This window comes from Mytilus edulis, chromosome 13 (assembly GCF_963676685.1).
Source record: "Mytilus edulis chromosome 13, xbMytEdul2.2, whole genome shotgun sequence".
NCBI lineage: Eukaryota > Metazoa > Mollusca > Bivalvia > Mytilida > Mytilidae > Mytilus > Mytilus edulis.
Window position 1 is genome coordinate 25739983 of NC_092356.1, and position 16408 is coordinate 25756390.

At 33.0% G+C, this 16408-nt stretch overlaps 1 protein-coding gene across 1 annotated transcript in view; it reads left to right on the forward strand.

Moving 5' to 3' along the window:
- The window catches only part of LOC139501057 (uncharacterized), a 94231-nt gene that overhangs the window by 15670 nt on the left and 62153 nt on the right, over positions 1-16408 (forward strand). The window contains exons 4-7 of the mRNA XM_071290023.1: positions 329-2628; positions 4644-4871; positions 6241-6437; positions 8331-8552. Of these exons, the coding sequence (XP_071146124.1) occupies positions 329-2628; positions 4644-4871; positions 6241-6437; positions 8331-8552 (2947 nt within the window). The remainder of the gene's footprint in view (positions 1-328; positions 2629-4643; positions 4872-6240; positions 6438-8330; positions 8553-16408) is intronic.

The following is a 16408-nucleotide window of genomic DNA, read 5'->3' on the forward strand; positions in this document are numbered from 1 at the left end:
CATGAAAGATGTGTCTTTTTTTTCATGAGCGCTTATTTTTGTGAATACTTTATTTCATGTTTAACATGTTTAACCCTTTGTTCTAGTCCACCTTGAGGCTATTTGATTTTGTGATTTTCAAATTCACTTAATGAAGTAAGATTAGGAACCGTCCAAGTTTATTAAAATTTTGCAGCTATTTATATTGGGGTTATTTTTCTACTTGTGAAAGTCTTGAAAATAAATTGCTGGCTAAAATTAGTACTAATCACAGTACTGATTATATACTTTTCAACCTATAAATAGTACTTGTAAGTATTTTCCATGTGTATTAATTACTAATTAACAGGTGATGGTCAACAGAATTGTGATAATAAAAGATCTGAAGCTAGATTAAAAAGAAGACTCGGAAAAGATTGTAGACGTGGTGACGGCAAAGATAAAGTTGGTCAACAGGTACATGAACATGATAATGAGGACCAAAATGGCAAAATACCAGACGTGGATGAAAATGAAGTATTTAAATTCATGATCAAAACTTTTGGCGGAGGATGTAGTTTTGAAGACTTTTTACAAAGGTGTGACCTTTTTCCTTTGGGCTCCAATATTGTGCTGTGGTTCAGAAAAAACAATAGAAGATTTCATATTTTCTGGGATAAAAAAGATATTGTTTATCTTCAACCATTTTACAGAGATGCTAAAATTTGTGCTGAGTGGAACAGCAAGAAAAATCCTGCAGAATGTCAAAATGCTCATTGGGATTATTTTCACATCTGTCGTCGCTTCATTAGAGGCAACTGTCAAGAGAAAGATTGTCCACTGTCTCATAGTTTTAGAGGTCCTCACAATTATCGTTTGAAAAACAAACTTGGAATTGTCAATTTTAGTGATGATGAAATGAAAATTGTCCTAAATTGCAATTCACCTTCAGTTTGTGCAGATTATATTTACAACAATGGTTGTAAGGTCGATAACCCAGAAAGAAAATGTCCTCATTTACACTTATGTCGCCAGAAAATATTCGGAAAATGTCCAGATCCTTGCAAATTTAATAGAACACACACCATTAATCAGTTTCACAATAAATGGGTTCTTACATCATGTCATATGAAAGACTGGCCTCCTGCTAAAGTCCTCAAGGCTATATATGTACCTGCTAGAGAAAAGAAAGAGAATGATAATTATTCAGATGATTCTGACCTGAGTCATGATGAAGACGACCTTCATGACCTTGAGGAGTCTAGCGTTTTTGATTATGACAGTGATGTCTATGTCAGCAATGAAAGTCTTTCTAGTTCTGCATCGGGTCCTGCAAAAAATAAAAATTTACATTCAGTTGAAAACCTTAGTATTGATTACAACAAGGAAGGGACAAGGTCAACGCATGATCGTAAAGAAAGGTTTAGATCATTGGAAAATATCACATGTGGAATTGTGGGTAAAGATGATCAAGATTTAACAGAAATGGTTGAAACAGAAAGTAGTTATGATGATGAAGATGATTATGGTGATGGTAGCGTTGATGATGATTACGGTGATAATAAAGTTGATACAGAGAATTTTTGTGATCGTAAAGTTGATTATAACAATTATGGTGACGGTAATGATGATTATGGTGATGGTAATGGTGATGATAATGATGATGATGATGATGATTATGATTATTATGGTGATGGTAATGACGAGGATGATAATGGTGATAGGAATGTTGAAAGTGGTCCTGGAGAGAAAGAAATGATATTAACGGAAGATCAGACCCAGGTTCATCAAGGAAATGGTGATGGTAATGAGTTAGATGATGGTTTTGATTATGGCGATAATGATGATTATCAAGATAATTATGATGGCAATGATTATGATTATGATGAAAATGATTATAACTATGATGTCAATGAGGGTGGAGATTATGATCATGAGTATGGTGATTATGATTATGAAAATGATGCTGAAGACAATGATAATAATAATGAAATTGGTGATGATAATGGCCCTAATGATGATGGTGATGGAGATGATGACAAAATAATTGAGGAAGAGAAGATAACTATGGAAAACAGTGAACAAGTTCAGCAAGACTATGAGGATGACACATTAAAAAAGAATCAACAGCAATGTAATGAAGAAGAAAAAGAGGACAAAATGATGGAAAACCAGAAAGGTGAGAAACAAGGCAATGATAAAAACTCAAAAGATATCCATCAAAACTTACTTGATGATAATGACATAAAGGAGAAAGAGAGAATTCAGATGGAAAATTGGAAAAAAGAACAGCAACAAAAACATAATAATGACGACAATATTATTGAAAGAGAGAGATTACTAATGGAACAGTGGAATCAACAACAGGCAAGAAGTTCTATACCACAACAGGATGATGTGAAATTAGATCCAGCACCATCCCCATCTGATCCAGATTATCAAGAAACTGATTCTTCTTTATTGACAGATGAAACAGAAAATACCAGAATCTGTGTATTTGTTTCGAAAAATAAATGTACATTTGCATCCTGTAAAAGACATCACCTGCTATCTGGCTTTCCGTACTTGTGGCAGATTAAGATATCTGGGAAATGGTTTTCGTGTTCATTATTGGAAAATGAGAAAATAGAAAAATCTTTCTGTGATCTGCAAGATGTTGCACCAACAGAAGTAAGTTTAAACAGTTTGTATAACTGAATTGTTTTTTTAAACCCCCATTTTTATATTAAAGTTAGGCAAATTATTCTACACATGCATACCGTCTAGATACTATATATTATCAGTGCTAAAATGTTTCAATAACATAAATTTTTCCATTATTTTAGCAGGATCACTTGCATTTTAACTGAATTTATTTCTAAAACCTATGTAAAAAAAACCACACATTTCATAATTTGTTTGGATTCAAATGGGTAAAATAGAAATTGAAAATTGATTGATTGAATGTTGCTTTATGTTCAGTGGAAAATATGTCGTGCATGTACTGGAATATAAGGTTATGGTATTTGAAATGAAAATGTTAATATATAATTAGTAAATGTATGTATGCATATCGCTATTTTAAGCCCTACCTTAGAGGAGGGGCTTTATTTTTTATCCTTGTCCATCTGTACATCCGTACATCCTGAAATTGGTTTCATTTCTTTAACTTGTGCTTGCCTCCACCAAATGCTATGAAACTTATAAACAATGCTTATTACCACAAAACACTTATACATCCGTACATTTTTCAGTTTCAAATAGGACGTCACTTGGCGTAGAGGTTTAAACGTATTCGGATGTGTCTACTTTTGTGTTTCAAATGTCTGGTTATGTAAATGTATTTCAGTTGTTTCCTGTAATTATTTAATACTTCAGCTTTATCATGTACATCTTTTGAATATTCATTTTATTAAATTTACTGTTTGCAAAAGTATAAATTACTCTAAATTATAGGGATTTTCTGGTAACTTAACGGAAAACCCTTGCCGTTTTTGGCACAACCTTTTTGATCTTTTGGTCCTCGATGCTGTTCAACTTTGTACTCGTTTCGGCTTTCAAACTTTTGTATCTGTGCGTCACACATAGGTCTTGTGTGGACAAAATACACTTCTGGCGTATTAAAATTTTGAACTTGTTGCCTTTTGTTGACTGTTGTTCGTGTGATTCTTTGTCAATTGTGTTCTCCAATTTATTTATATTGTAGTCCTGTGTTGTCATTTTGATGTTATATTTCACATGGCCATAAAAGTGCGAGGTTTGGCATGCCACAAAACCAGGTTCAACCCACCATTTTTTCCTTTAAAAATGCCCTGTACCAAGTCAGGAATATGGTCATTGTTATATTATAGTTCGTTTCTGTGTGTATTACATTATAACGTTGTGTCGTTTGTTTTCTCTTATTTTTGAGTGTAAATTCACATTGCGATAAGACGTGTCACGGTACTTGTCTATCCCAAATTCATGTATTTGGTTTTGATGTTATATATATATGTTATATTTGTTATTCTCGTGGGATTTTGTCTATATGTGTTACATTTTAGTGTTATGTCGTTGTTCTCCTCTTATATTTAATGCGTTTCCCTCGGTTTTAGTTTGTTATCCCGATTTTGTTTTTTGTCCATGGATTTATGAGTTTTGAACAGCGGTATACTACTGTTGCCTTTATTTATACTTTTATAGAGTTATGCCCATTTACAAACAGAAAATTTGCAAAATTTTTGTTTCCATTCTCTTGTGTGTCTTTCTTCAGTTTGCCGGAACCAAACATTACAAATCTTATACACGATGGTTTTATAACAAAACATAGATCAAGTTTGAATTTTGGTGGCATCACTTTTGATGTTCTAGAGTTCTCTACAAGTTGAATAATTGCTGAATGTTTGTTTTCGCCTTTTTGATTCAAGTTTGCTTCAACCAAATTTTATGGAGCTTATATACACCATGATTCATAATAACCACAAACACTCTAATCAAGTGCACCTTTTTGGTAGTATCATTAATCATTCTTGAGTTATGTCCCATTATAAGGTTATATGCAAGCAGGGGCATCATAGGTGTCCTATGGACACATTTCCATAATTAATTTTCATGTAAATGGGTAATAACTCAAATAAATTGCAAACTGAAGGATAGTTTTTTTTTCCTGGTTGATGATGTATTCAGATGGATTACTTTTTAACCTGATTGAAAGACAATTTTTTCAGATGAAATGCGATGACAACAAATACAACTGCCATATTTGGTTCCAAAAGATGCATGCAGCTATTTTAGATGTTAATGGTCAGCCAGCAGCTGATGATAACCAGTGGTCAACTGTCAGACGTCTGAGTACTCCATCCTTTGCTGAGAAGAAAATGACAGTCAATAGTTATCTTACACAGTGGAGATGGTATTGGAAAGATGATTATGAAAAGTGGATTATGTTCAACAAGGTGAGACATGTGACATTATAGAATTGATTTATTGATGGTGTTCATATACTGCATATTCAGAAATATATAATACATAAGATTGATTTATGTCAAAAAGCATGTTTTTTAATTCTGAGTTCTATTGAGTAAAATTAAAAGACATTTGTATTTCCTGGTCAGCGGTTATAGGGGTGTTTAACACAAATTTCAGCACTCTTGGCAAAAATCCATTGCTGTAGGAATCTGAAGTGTCCAGACAGAACAACCATGGAGAGACATGGAGCATTGTTATTTATTTAAGAATTGAATGCTTCTTTTTGTAAATTTATTGGGGTGTAAAAGTGTTGACCGAAGTACATTTTGTATGAAGCGCAGAAGCGCTTCATTCTAAAAATGTACGCACGGTAAACGCTTTTACAACCCTATGAAGTTACAAAAAGAAACATTCAATACTCATAATTACATTTTTTAGCTTTGATCATGAAAACACGAATTTTATATATTTTATTATTTAATTCACCTGTGCACTTTATTGTTGGAGCACGTGTTATCATGAGTGAAAAAAGTTATATTGAGCAATGCAACTGCTTACGAAATAACATGTGATGTGCAGTTAGCCAATCAGAACAAAATATTATAATGAAACATACATCTAATGTAATTATTGATTGTTGGTGCTTTAATCTACTATATAAAAGTAGATGGGGTATGATAGCCAATGAGACAACTCTTCACAAGAGACCAAATGACACAGAAATTAACAATTATAGGTCACCGTACAGTCTTCAACAATGAGCAAATTCCATGCCTCCAATTTCAGCACTCTTGACTATATCATGGTTGCCAGACTTTATTGATGGAGGACAGACAGACAGAACCACAATTTTTACCTGCTTTTGAAGATAAGCAATTCTAATCAATTAAGAATATAGCCATACTCCTCACCTGCCATCTGTGGTGTTTGAACTCACATTCTCAGTGTTGACAGGCTAGTGATTGCTGTTACTTCTACGACCAAATGGCCATTTAGGCCCCTTGTGAAATTATAATAATCAGGGCAAATAAGATATATTTCATCTTTTGTGACCTCACACATTATAATTAAACCTGACCTGACATATATGAATAAAAGGAGGGTTGGGATATATGTTGATGAGACAGAAACCAAGTGACAAAATAGCTCATTTATTTTTATACAATTTCTTAATTTATAAAATTCAATCAAACTTAATCATTTGAATTTAATATTTCTTGACTGAAGTTCTGTAGGTAATCAGATGTCACCTTAATAGAATCATTGTTCACTATTAGTGGGCAAGTAGTAGTAGTATAAACATACAAAGGACAGGTACACTGATAAAATATTTTATGTACATGTATTTTTTTCTAGGATATATTCTTGTTCACGCTCGAGAGGAAATATCAAACAAAGCAGAAGAGCTATTTGTTTTCCAAGGAGAATAATTTCTTGATGTACAAAATAGACTTTATGAAAATGGTACAGGTTAATCTTGAAACAGATAAAGTTAGAGAAATTATCAGACGTCCCTTGTTTGTTTCCAAAGATGATGTATTGCGAGAAAAATTGTAAGTTCTAAAAATTATTGTAAGTCTGCTTGAATATTTCTTATGAGGGTCTGGATGGGGTCTACAGAACAATGGGCAGTAACAAGTGTGACTCTTTCTATTAAAAAATGAGGCTATTAAAGGTAAAATAAATAAATGTCATTAAGAATTGCCTTTTATAACACTGAACTTCTGTGGTCCACTGATTTGTAGAAAATGCTTGTATTAAATTTTATTTTTTGAAAGGTAGATTAGGTTTAAAAAAGAATTGAAAATGAATGTTGAATTTACTTAATCTTTTCACTGCAGTGTTGAAAAGTGATGGGGTCAGTGTAAGAATTTAGTGTAAATAAAGGCAACAGTAGTATACCGCTGTTCAAAACTCATAAATCCATGGACAAAAAACAAAATCGGGGTAACAAACTAAAACCGAGGGAAACGCATTAAATATAAGAGGAGAACAACGACATAACACTAAAATGTAACACACATAGATAAAATCCCACGAGAATAACAAATATAACATATATATATATAACATCAAAACCAAATACATGAATTTGGGATAGACAAGTACCGTGACACGTCTTATCGCAATGTGAATTTACACTCAAAAATAAGAGAAAACAAACGACACAACGTTATAATGTAATACACACAGAAACGAACTATAATATAACAATGGCCATATTCCTGACTTGGTACAGGGCATTTTTAAAGGAAAAAATGGTGGGTTGAACCTGGTTTTGTGGCATGCCAAACCTCGCACTTTTATGGCCATGTGAAATATAACATCAAAATGACAACACAGGACTACAATATAAATAAATTGGAGAACACAATTGACAAAGAATCACACGAACAACAGCCAACAAAAGGCAACAAGTTCAAAATTTTAATACGCCAGAAGTGTATTTTGTCCACACAAGACCTACGTGTGACGCCCAGATAAAAAAGTTTGAAAGCCGAAACGAGTACAAAGTTGAACAGCATCGAGGACCAAAAGATCAAAAAGGTTGTGCCAAAAACGACAAGGGTTTTCTGTTAGTTACCAGAAAATCCCTATAATTTAGAATAATTTATACTTTTGCAAACAGTAAATTTTATAAAATGAATATTCAAAAGATGTACATGATAAAACTGAAGTATTAACTAATTACAGGAAACAACTGAAATACATTTACATAACCAGACATTTGAAACACAAAAGTAGACACAAAAGTAAACAGTAACTTGTGAATGGCCCAAAAAATGACTTGACTCTCAGTTATGTTTTATTTGTTGCAAAAGATCAGGCTACATTTATACTGTCATCTTTCATAAATGATATATTTCTAAAGGTAAACCATGTATAACTTTAATTGAAATGATAGGTCTGCATTGACATCAATGGTAGACTTTTTTTTATTGAATTTACTGTGTAGGTAGTATTATAATTGGAGTTATCTTCCTTTGTTCCAAATTGAATCTATAGCATTCAGTTTAATTTTGTTCACAAACACAAAAAAGCAAGTTTATTGTATATTGATAAAACATTTGCATTAATTCCATTGACAAAATTATGTTAAAACAAAAAATTCCACATTTACATTGTCACGGAATATAAGTTCCTTCATAATATAAGTTCCAAAAGGAAAAAATATTCTGGAATATTATTTCCATAGGAATAAATATTACAGTATATGTTCCTATATAAATAGTATAGAATATTTGTTCCAACAGGAATAGGTATTATGACATTGTTTATAACAAAGTTTCCAGTGGAACTTCTGTTAGGGGGAACAAATATATGTTGACAACATAACTTACTTACAATGTTACAAAAGCTATGCTGAATATTTAAATTGTAAGAAAGTTACTGATATCTAACTTATAACTGAAAGACAGATTTCAATCGTGTATTTTCCATTTTAGTTTAGACAGTATACCGTTCCCATCTGCTATGAGTACACCAAAGCCAACACATTTCTACAACTGGGACTGTTCCCATGACTTTGAACCAGTAGAGCTAGATAAGACAGGGAAGGAGTACAAAGATGTCATGAAGTCATTATTTGATTCTATGGACCCTTCAAAGTTTGATTTCAAATTTATTTATAGAATTCAGAACAGGAAAATTTGGAGTGAATATGACACGTGGGTATACTTTTTTTTTTATTTTAGTCATTTAACATGCAAAAAAGTTAAGTTAAGTTCTTGTATTGTCACGTCATAATTTAAAGCCACTTATGTGTAGCTTTATTTGATAATGATACATTTAAGGTGGTACCCAACACTTTCACCAAAATTAATTTGGCTCGTTTAATTTTTATAAAATTTTGTCAAAATATTTACTTTGACCCTTTAACAAAAATATAAAAATTTCAAAAATTTTGAACCAACCGTTTTGTCAGAAAAATTACACTGGTTATATAGCAGTTTGACAAACACCAATTTTGATCATTGAGAAGCTTAATATTCCCTTTACAACACAACGTAATTAAAACGTTAAGCTGACTTTACAGAGTTATCTCTCTGTAGTGTTAGGAAAATAATGGCAACATTGAAAGTGAAATAGGTTTTATTATTTAGTAGACTGATTTGGTCCACAAAACTTGATACAGGTTAAAATGACAATAAACATATTTTTTAACCCACAATATGAAATCAAACAGTCCTAGAAAAGTCCAATCACGTTTTATATCTATGTTTAAATCGAATTAACAGTAGTTTTCAAGGTAACCTCAATCATAAATGAGATTGCGTCTAGAATAAAATACACACGAAATGCAGATACATGTTATCGAGGCCATGCATCGTAAATTGTTTATTTCATATACACGTATACGTTTTATTATATAAATTAATATGATCATCTGATTAAGTTCGGTTAATATGAATTTAACAGCTAATGCTCCTTTTATTTAAAAAAAAATATGTTTCTGTAGTTTTAAAATGAATATTTCGCTTCAATATAATCAAATTCGGTTCTGTGTTTAAGGTATTGCAGAGATATTGGGTGTTTTAGGGAGGGGGATAATTTATTTTAAAAGGCTTTTCAAGGAGCCAGTTGAATATCATCTTACAGGATTTTTTGTAAACTTAAATTCGCAACTGATAAAGGCGCACTGTAGCGTCAAATTCATGTTCACTGATTTGACTCACATTCTTATATTTGATTGAGAACAATGTGAAGCATTTCTCCAAACTACCAAATTCTCAAATAATCAATTTACAGGGCATATGATCGATGTTTCGTGTGTATTTTAGTCTAGACACTATCTAATTTACTATCAAGTTAACCTCGAATAACCTTATAAGCGATGTTAACATAAATATCGATATAATTTGTTAAAGAAACTCGTGCAATTTGATTTTTCTAGGTTTGTTTAATTTATCTTCTAGATTAAAAATATATGTTTATCATCGTTATTAACATACTATATAGTAAAATATCTTTTCTATCGATCATCGCGGTGGGAAGTCGTCAAGAACACAGTATTATTTTATTTAGGGGGTTCCCTCTACATGCTCTATACACGCATATTTTTATTAGTCTTCACTTCAAGGTTAATCGAACAAATTTATTTAATAATTGATTTATACATTTTTTTTTACTTTACACCGAGCTCATGAGGGTCTTATATCTGATCTTATTGCTGTGTCCACAATTGTTATTCTACGTATTTCACCTGTATCGGTGTGGACAATTCCATGTTTATATCACATGACATTTCCGCGGGAAATTTTTCTATTGAGACCGTACGAATGGATGTAAATTTGGATTAATGCATATGTATTGTGAAATATATTGTTCTCTGTGTATATGTTTTTGATAAATTGATGATCACATTTTCTACAACATAGTTAGATGTCAGGTTTGTACACATTTAGTCCCCATTTAGTCTCTACTGTAGTCTATTATTCAAAACTGAAGCCAGTGAATTGGTAAAGGGATACATGTGCTGCATAAACCCATCACATTTCAGGACATTTCAACCTACAAAAAACTTGTGAATATTTTATCAGCTGACATATCTAATTTTAATTCATCTAATCATAATGTCAGTTAAACCAACTGATAGTCCAAATAATTATGACATCTTGAAAGGCTATTATATTTTTTTTCTTTGACGCCTTACTTCGACAGGAAGAAATAGCCTTCCAAGACGTCATAATTATTTGGACTACCCAACTGACAAAATCAGCGGAAACCGTGTATTTGTGAATTCCATGTCTTTCACCTGCTATGGACGATTCTCTATAACATTGTATTTTAGGGGTTGTTTACATTTTGAGCAACAAAAAGCTGAGGCATTGAACACTCAGTTTACAAGTGTATATACAGAGACAAAATATGAATCTGTTCCATACCAAACCCCTCCTGTAGACAAAATGATAAACATCATAGTAACAACAAAGGGTGTAGAAAAAATACTACAAAATATTAATGCATCAAAAGCGATGGGCCCTGATGGTATACATCCAAGAGTACTTAAAGAACTGGCACCTAACATATCAGAGGTAATGGCTCACTTTTTCCAGCAATCCATCAACAGAGGAACCATCCCAGACGAATGGAAAAATGCTAATATATGCCCACTATTCAAAAAGAACGACAGAACCATCCCAAGCAATTACAGACCAGTTTCCCTATAACATGTATCACTTGTTACCTGTATAAGAATAAATAAATTTTTTTGTGGATCGAATCAGTCAATCAAATGATTTACCTTTGTTTTACTTTCAATGTTGACATTCTTCCCTTTAAATATCTTTACACGCACAATGCATGCGTTATTTATCGCTAGCTTAGGGGTTAAATGAAGTTCACAAGAATACGGATGCAATCAGGTCAGTTGTATTATTCACTTGCAAGTGAATAATTCATCATCAACATTTCTTAGCTTATCTTGACAAAATTGAACCATACTGGCTGCGGAAAGCGAATTATTATTACACTTTTTAACTTTCATTAATGATTGAACAAAAAACTCATATTTTAGATCTTTTATATATCTCGTAGCTAGTGCCCCTTTATTAGAGTTATTTTCGAGTTAAGAGCCGAAGTTTACAATGTAAACTGTCAACATTGACTAAATACACTTGAAATTCAATAGTTTTACAAAAGCAGGTAGTTGATGTTCCATAGATTATGCAATGAATTCTAGCAGTATGAGTCAATGCATAGTGGATCGGATATCAATAGAGAGATTAACACTGGAGTGAAGCTGGCGTCTTTGTAGTCTGTTTGGAAGATTATCAATGTTGTTTCTTAACAACTATTGGAATAATTTCTTTACAAAAAAAAGAATTATCGGTCATCCCATTGTATTTAAATCATCAAAGACAAAAGCTACATTAAAATCATATATTTGTTTATTTATCATATTGAAATTGAATAAATGTCTGTTCATGCGTAATATGAAATATAAGAGAATTCCCAATCTTATTTTAAAATCGTGTCAATTCGAATTGGTAATGTTAAGCCGTATGCTTGTAATCGTCAATATTAGCAATATCACGTAATTTGACGCATCTCCGTTTCCGTACCATGTCAATAATTAGAACTGTCCCGATAAGGTAACATGCTTCATTACACAGAGATAACAGAAGACGTGACCAAAATCTCAAGGAATTCATGAGCAACAACAACTTATCCTTAGCCAACAGATATCCAAAGGCTCCTACATTTTCCCATCATAATTGGAAGTACACCTCCCAAATAGACTACATAATGTTCCCTGAAACTGCAGCTGGGATACAAAACTCCAATATAGTCATAGAGGATAGACATTCTACGAACGCCTCAGACCATACTCTCGTGTAGGCTAATATACCCATGAAGATCGACAAAACCTCAACTCAACTAGTCAAAATCTACACTAGAACAAATTGGGCAAAATGTGATACTAACAAATACACATCAACGTTAAAACAAGTTCTGGAATGCAAAAGCAGAAGAAAAGAAACTAGCGTGGAGGAACGTATCAAATTTCTCGAAAACTCAATTCACAAGGTAGGAAAAAAATTCTAACCCAAATAAAGACAACTCAAAAGTCAAAAAACAGTAGAAAAATCAGCGAAGCATCTAGAGAATCAAAGAATGCTCATACTTTATGGAAAAAGAAAATTAATAGTCATCAAAATGCTGATACGGAAAAATTCAATCTCAATAGCAAAAAGCGAAATTTGAGACAGCACCAAAGACAAGCGTACGCCTCCAAGAAAGAAAAAAATATCAACGATATTCTGCAAGCCTACCAGAAAGACAGCAAAACTTTTCATAAACTTGTCAAACAACTAAGATCGAAACATGATACCAACACAGATATATTATATATTGGAAACCAAACAGTTGAAGGGGGAAAGATTCTATCAACCTGGATAACACATTTTGAAACACTGGGAACACAAAACGTTTATGAAAATATATTTGACCTGGAGCGCTTAAAATTATCAAAATTACAAAATAATATCATACCGGAATTAGATATTCAAAATAAAAAAATAACAAAAGCTACACCAACAGAAAATGAGTCTGTACTTAGGAAATTAAATACAGGAAAAACCTCTGATGAACACGGCATCGTATCTGAACATTACAAACATGCCATTTACGTAATCACTGATGATAAATCTGACATTATAAATCAATTTTTTGAAGAATTAGACGTACCTCAGAGTCTAAAAATGGAATTTTGACAACCGTCTTGAAAAAGAAAAAAGATACTATATCTGGAAACTACAGAGGTATTGTAGTCACTATAGTATGTTCTCCAAGATTTTCGAAAAAGTAATAAAAGACAGACTTGAATCTCAGCTATTTCCGTCACAAAATACTCTACAAAGAGTATTTACAGAAGGCGCACCAAGTATACTTACAGCTTTTAAAGTCTCCGAAACAACTATGCTATACAAGTTCCGAAAGATTGTACATGTTGTACTAGAACTATTAACATCGGACACAGAAAAAGCTTTTGACACTGTAACCCATGAAATAATGCTGAACAAAATATTCCCTGATAGCATTAGATGACATATGTGGGTATTGCTGAAAAACATCTATACCAATCTGACACTGCAAGTTAAATTGGGAAACCAAACAACCCAACATGTCAACATACAACAAGGAAAACGTCAAGGAGCTGAACTATCTACTCTCCTGTACAAGAGATATAACAACACTATTCTAAATGCAATCATAGACAGTCATCTCGGAGCAACGCTAGTTACCATCTGCGTAGCTTCACCAACCTGTGCGGACAACAATGCACTTATAGATAAACCACAGGGTATACAAGCAATGCTCAACATAATTGAATTCAATACTAAGAGAGACATGGTGAAAATAAACCCAGAAAAATCAGAAGTCCTATGTACATCTAAAGGAAAGAACTACCAGCAAAACATACACCCTCGGAGACAAACAAATCAACAGAGTAGACAAGCTAAAACATATTGGTATTACAAGGAACGTCAAAAGCAAAGTAAACACTGATGAAAGGCTAAAAACTGGTAGACAAAACATATATGCACTTCTGAATCTGGCCAACATGCACGTACAGGAATGCGCCCGCTAGTACACTGCAAAATCTGGAAAACATATGTAGTCCCAAGATCACCCCTAGTTTTTGGTGGAGTTCGTGTTGTTAATTCTTTAGTTTTCTATGTTGTGTCATGTGTACTATTGTTTGTCTGTTTGTCTTTTTATTTTTAGCCATGGCGTTGTCAGTTTATTTTAGATTTATGAGTTTGACTGTCCCTTTGGTATCTTTCGTCCCTCTTTTATATCTCTATGGCCTGGAAGTACAAATCTGCACAAGAGCTGATATATACGAAAAATACAGAGGAAAATAATTAGACAATTCAGTAGTCGACCCAAAAGAACTGCATCCTCTGCCCTTTCTCCTAGGAGCGGAACCAGTTGACACTATATAAGGCAGAACTATGATATAATTTTTTCTTACATTCTCTCGGCTAGCTATAGATAATGCAGTAGAAAAACAACCAACAATGTGAACTTGAAATTGGAAAGGACTTCACAGAATCCTTCATAAACAGAATAGACAAAATTCTAAATAAATACGGTCTGCCAAATCCAAAAGAAATTTTAGAAAACCCGCCATCAAAATACAAAAGGAAAAACATGCTGAAAAAAGCAATAAATATATACTGGTCAAATATCTGGAAAGAGGAATGCCTTACCAAATTCAACGATTAAGTACTTGACTATCAAAGAAAACCCTACTAAAAACCCACATACTATCTGGAAAGCTGCCAGAAACAATCAGAATGACATTCCAAAAGCAGAATACAAAAGTAGGCTAATAACTGGAACCTGCATGCTACAAACAACTAAATTTTAGCAAAATTTAGCAAAAATCAAATATCTGGAATATGTTAGCTATGTACCAAAGCTGACGAGGACATTAAGCACTTTCTGCTTGAATATGAGTCTCTGGAGAGTGTACGACTAAAACAGATGAACAAACTTCTTGTTTAACAGAGTTGAAAAGGGGGTTGGGTGCTAAAGATAATTATAAAAAGGAAGATGCTTCAAATTCTAATGGACTGCTCGAAGCTATCAACAACTAGCCTTTCCCACCTAAAAGCAAATGACCCGATAGAATTTGAAATACAATCTCAAAATTTCTGTCACCAAAAGCAAAATACAAACACTATGGAACATGAAGTAGAGGCTGAAATGAAACTGCCAAAACACCCAAGTTCTTCTCCTCAAGACCCTCAACCATGTGGATTTACATTTAAACAAAAACAAATCGGTTATTGTAACCAGCTATACAAACTAACATCATGCATATATACAAAACAGGAAAGATGGACCATGCAGTCTGCATGGAATTCCAAGCTAACTGCCTCCATCTACGACTAGATTAGCTGCTTACATCTAATTATATGCATAGACCTTGGCAGGAGTTCACCTTATACTCAAATTTTACGATATATGAAAATTTTAGTTACTGATATTTTTTTATTTTTGGTAATCTTATCTTAAGCTAATACCATACTGCCACAATTTAATCCCATTCTTTTCGTTTTGTTTGATCAACTTATTTTTACCTTTTATCCTTTGATTTTATCATTATTCTTTCATAAACATATGGTAGAAACGTATCATTAAAGGAATCAAAACAGTTTTTAAAATCTAAAACTGTTAACCTAGGCCTAATAGACATTTGCGGAAACTAGTTGTATACCTAGGATTACAAATTAGACCTACGATTACAGGTGACAAGAACAAGGGGTCATCTCAAAATACAAAAAACAAACCAACATAGCAAATGGTGTCTTCTATAATAAAAAAAAAAAGAAAAAAGATGTAAGCAACACGTTAAAATTCTATGTGTTCGACGCGCTTTTTTGGATTGAACATCAGGACCGCACAAAGCCGACTATTTGAAGACACTTGGATTTATACATTTTATAAGGATCGAAGGTGTAGATAGATGTATGAAATATATATTATCAGCAGGAGTAATAGACTTTCCCCACGAAACTGGGTAATTTTAATACAATGGTTGGGTATACATGTACGAAAACCAGCAAAAATATTGTTCAGAGGATACTCTTAAAACTGTTTCACTTGAAAAAAATAGTAATGTTGTTATAATTACAACTGTTGCCTTACCGACTTATATTGATTGTAATTTTTTTCAACAATTTCTTTTCGCCTGTCAAACTTTTGCATTTTTTATTCCTAACAATCAATTGCATAGAATCGCGTATTAACTTTGTGTTGAAACGAAAAACGTCGCAAAGAGAGATCACGGGCTGTTCCGGGGGTTGGAACACACCTTTTCTTGCCGATCAATTCTTTTGAATAGAGACAAATGGTCTCAGTCCCACCCCTCCTCCTTATCTTGGGGTGGAATTCCCTTTTGAAAATGGCTGGATCGACCCCTTCGTCGTCAGTGCATTCCATATTACAATTCAATGAAAATAGTACCCGTCTCGGAACAGGGATTAAAGCTCATGTTTCGAGCATACCA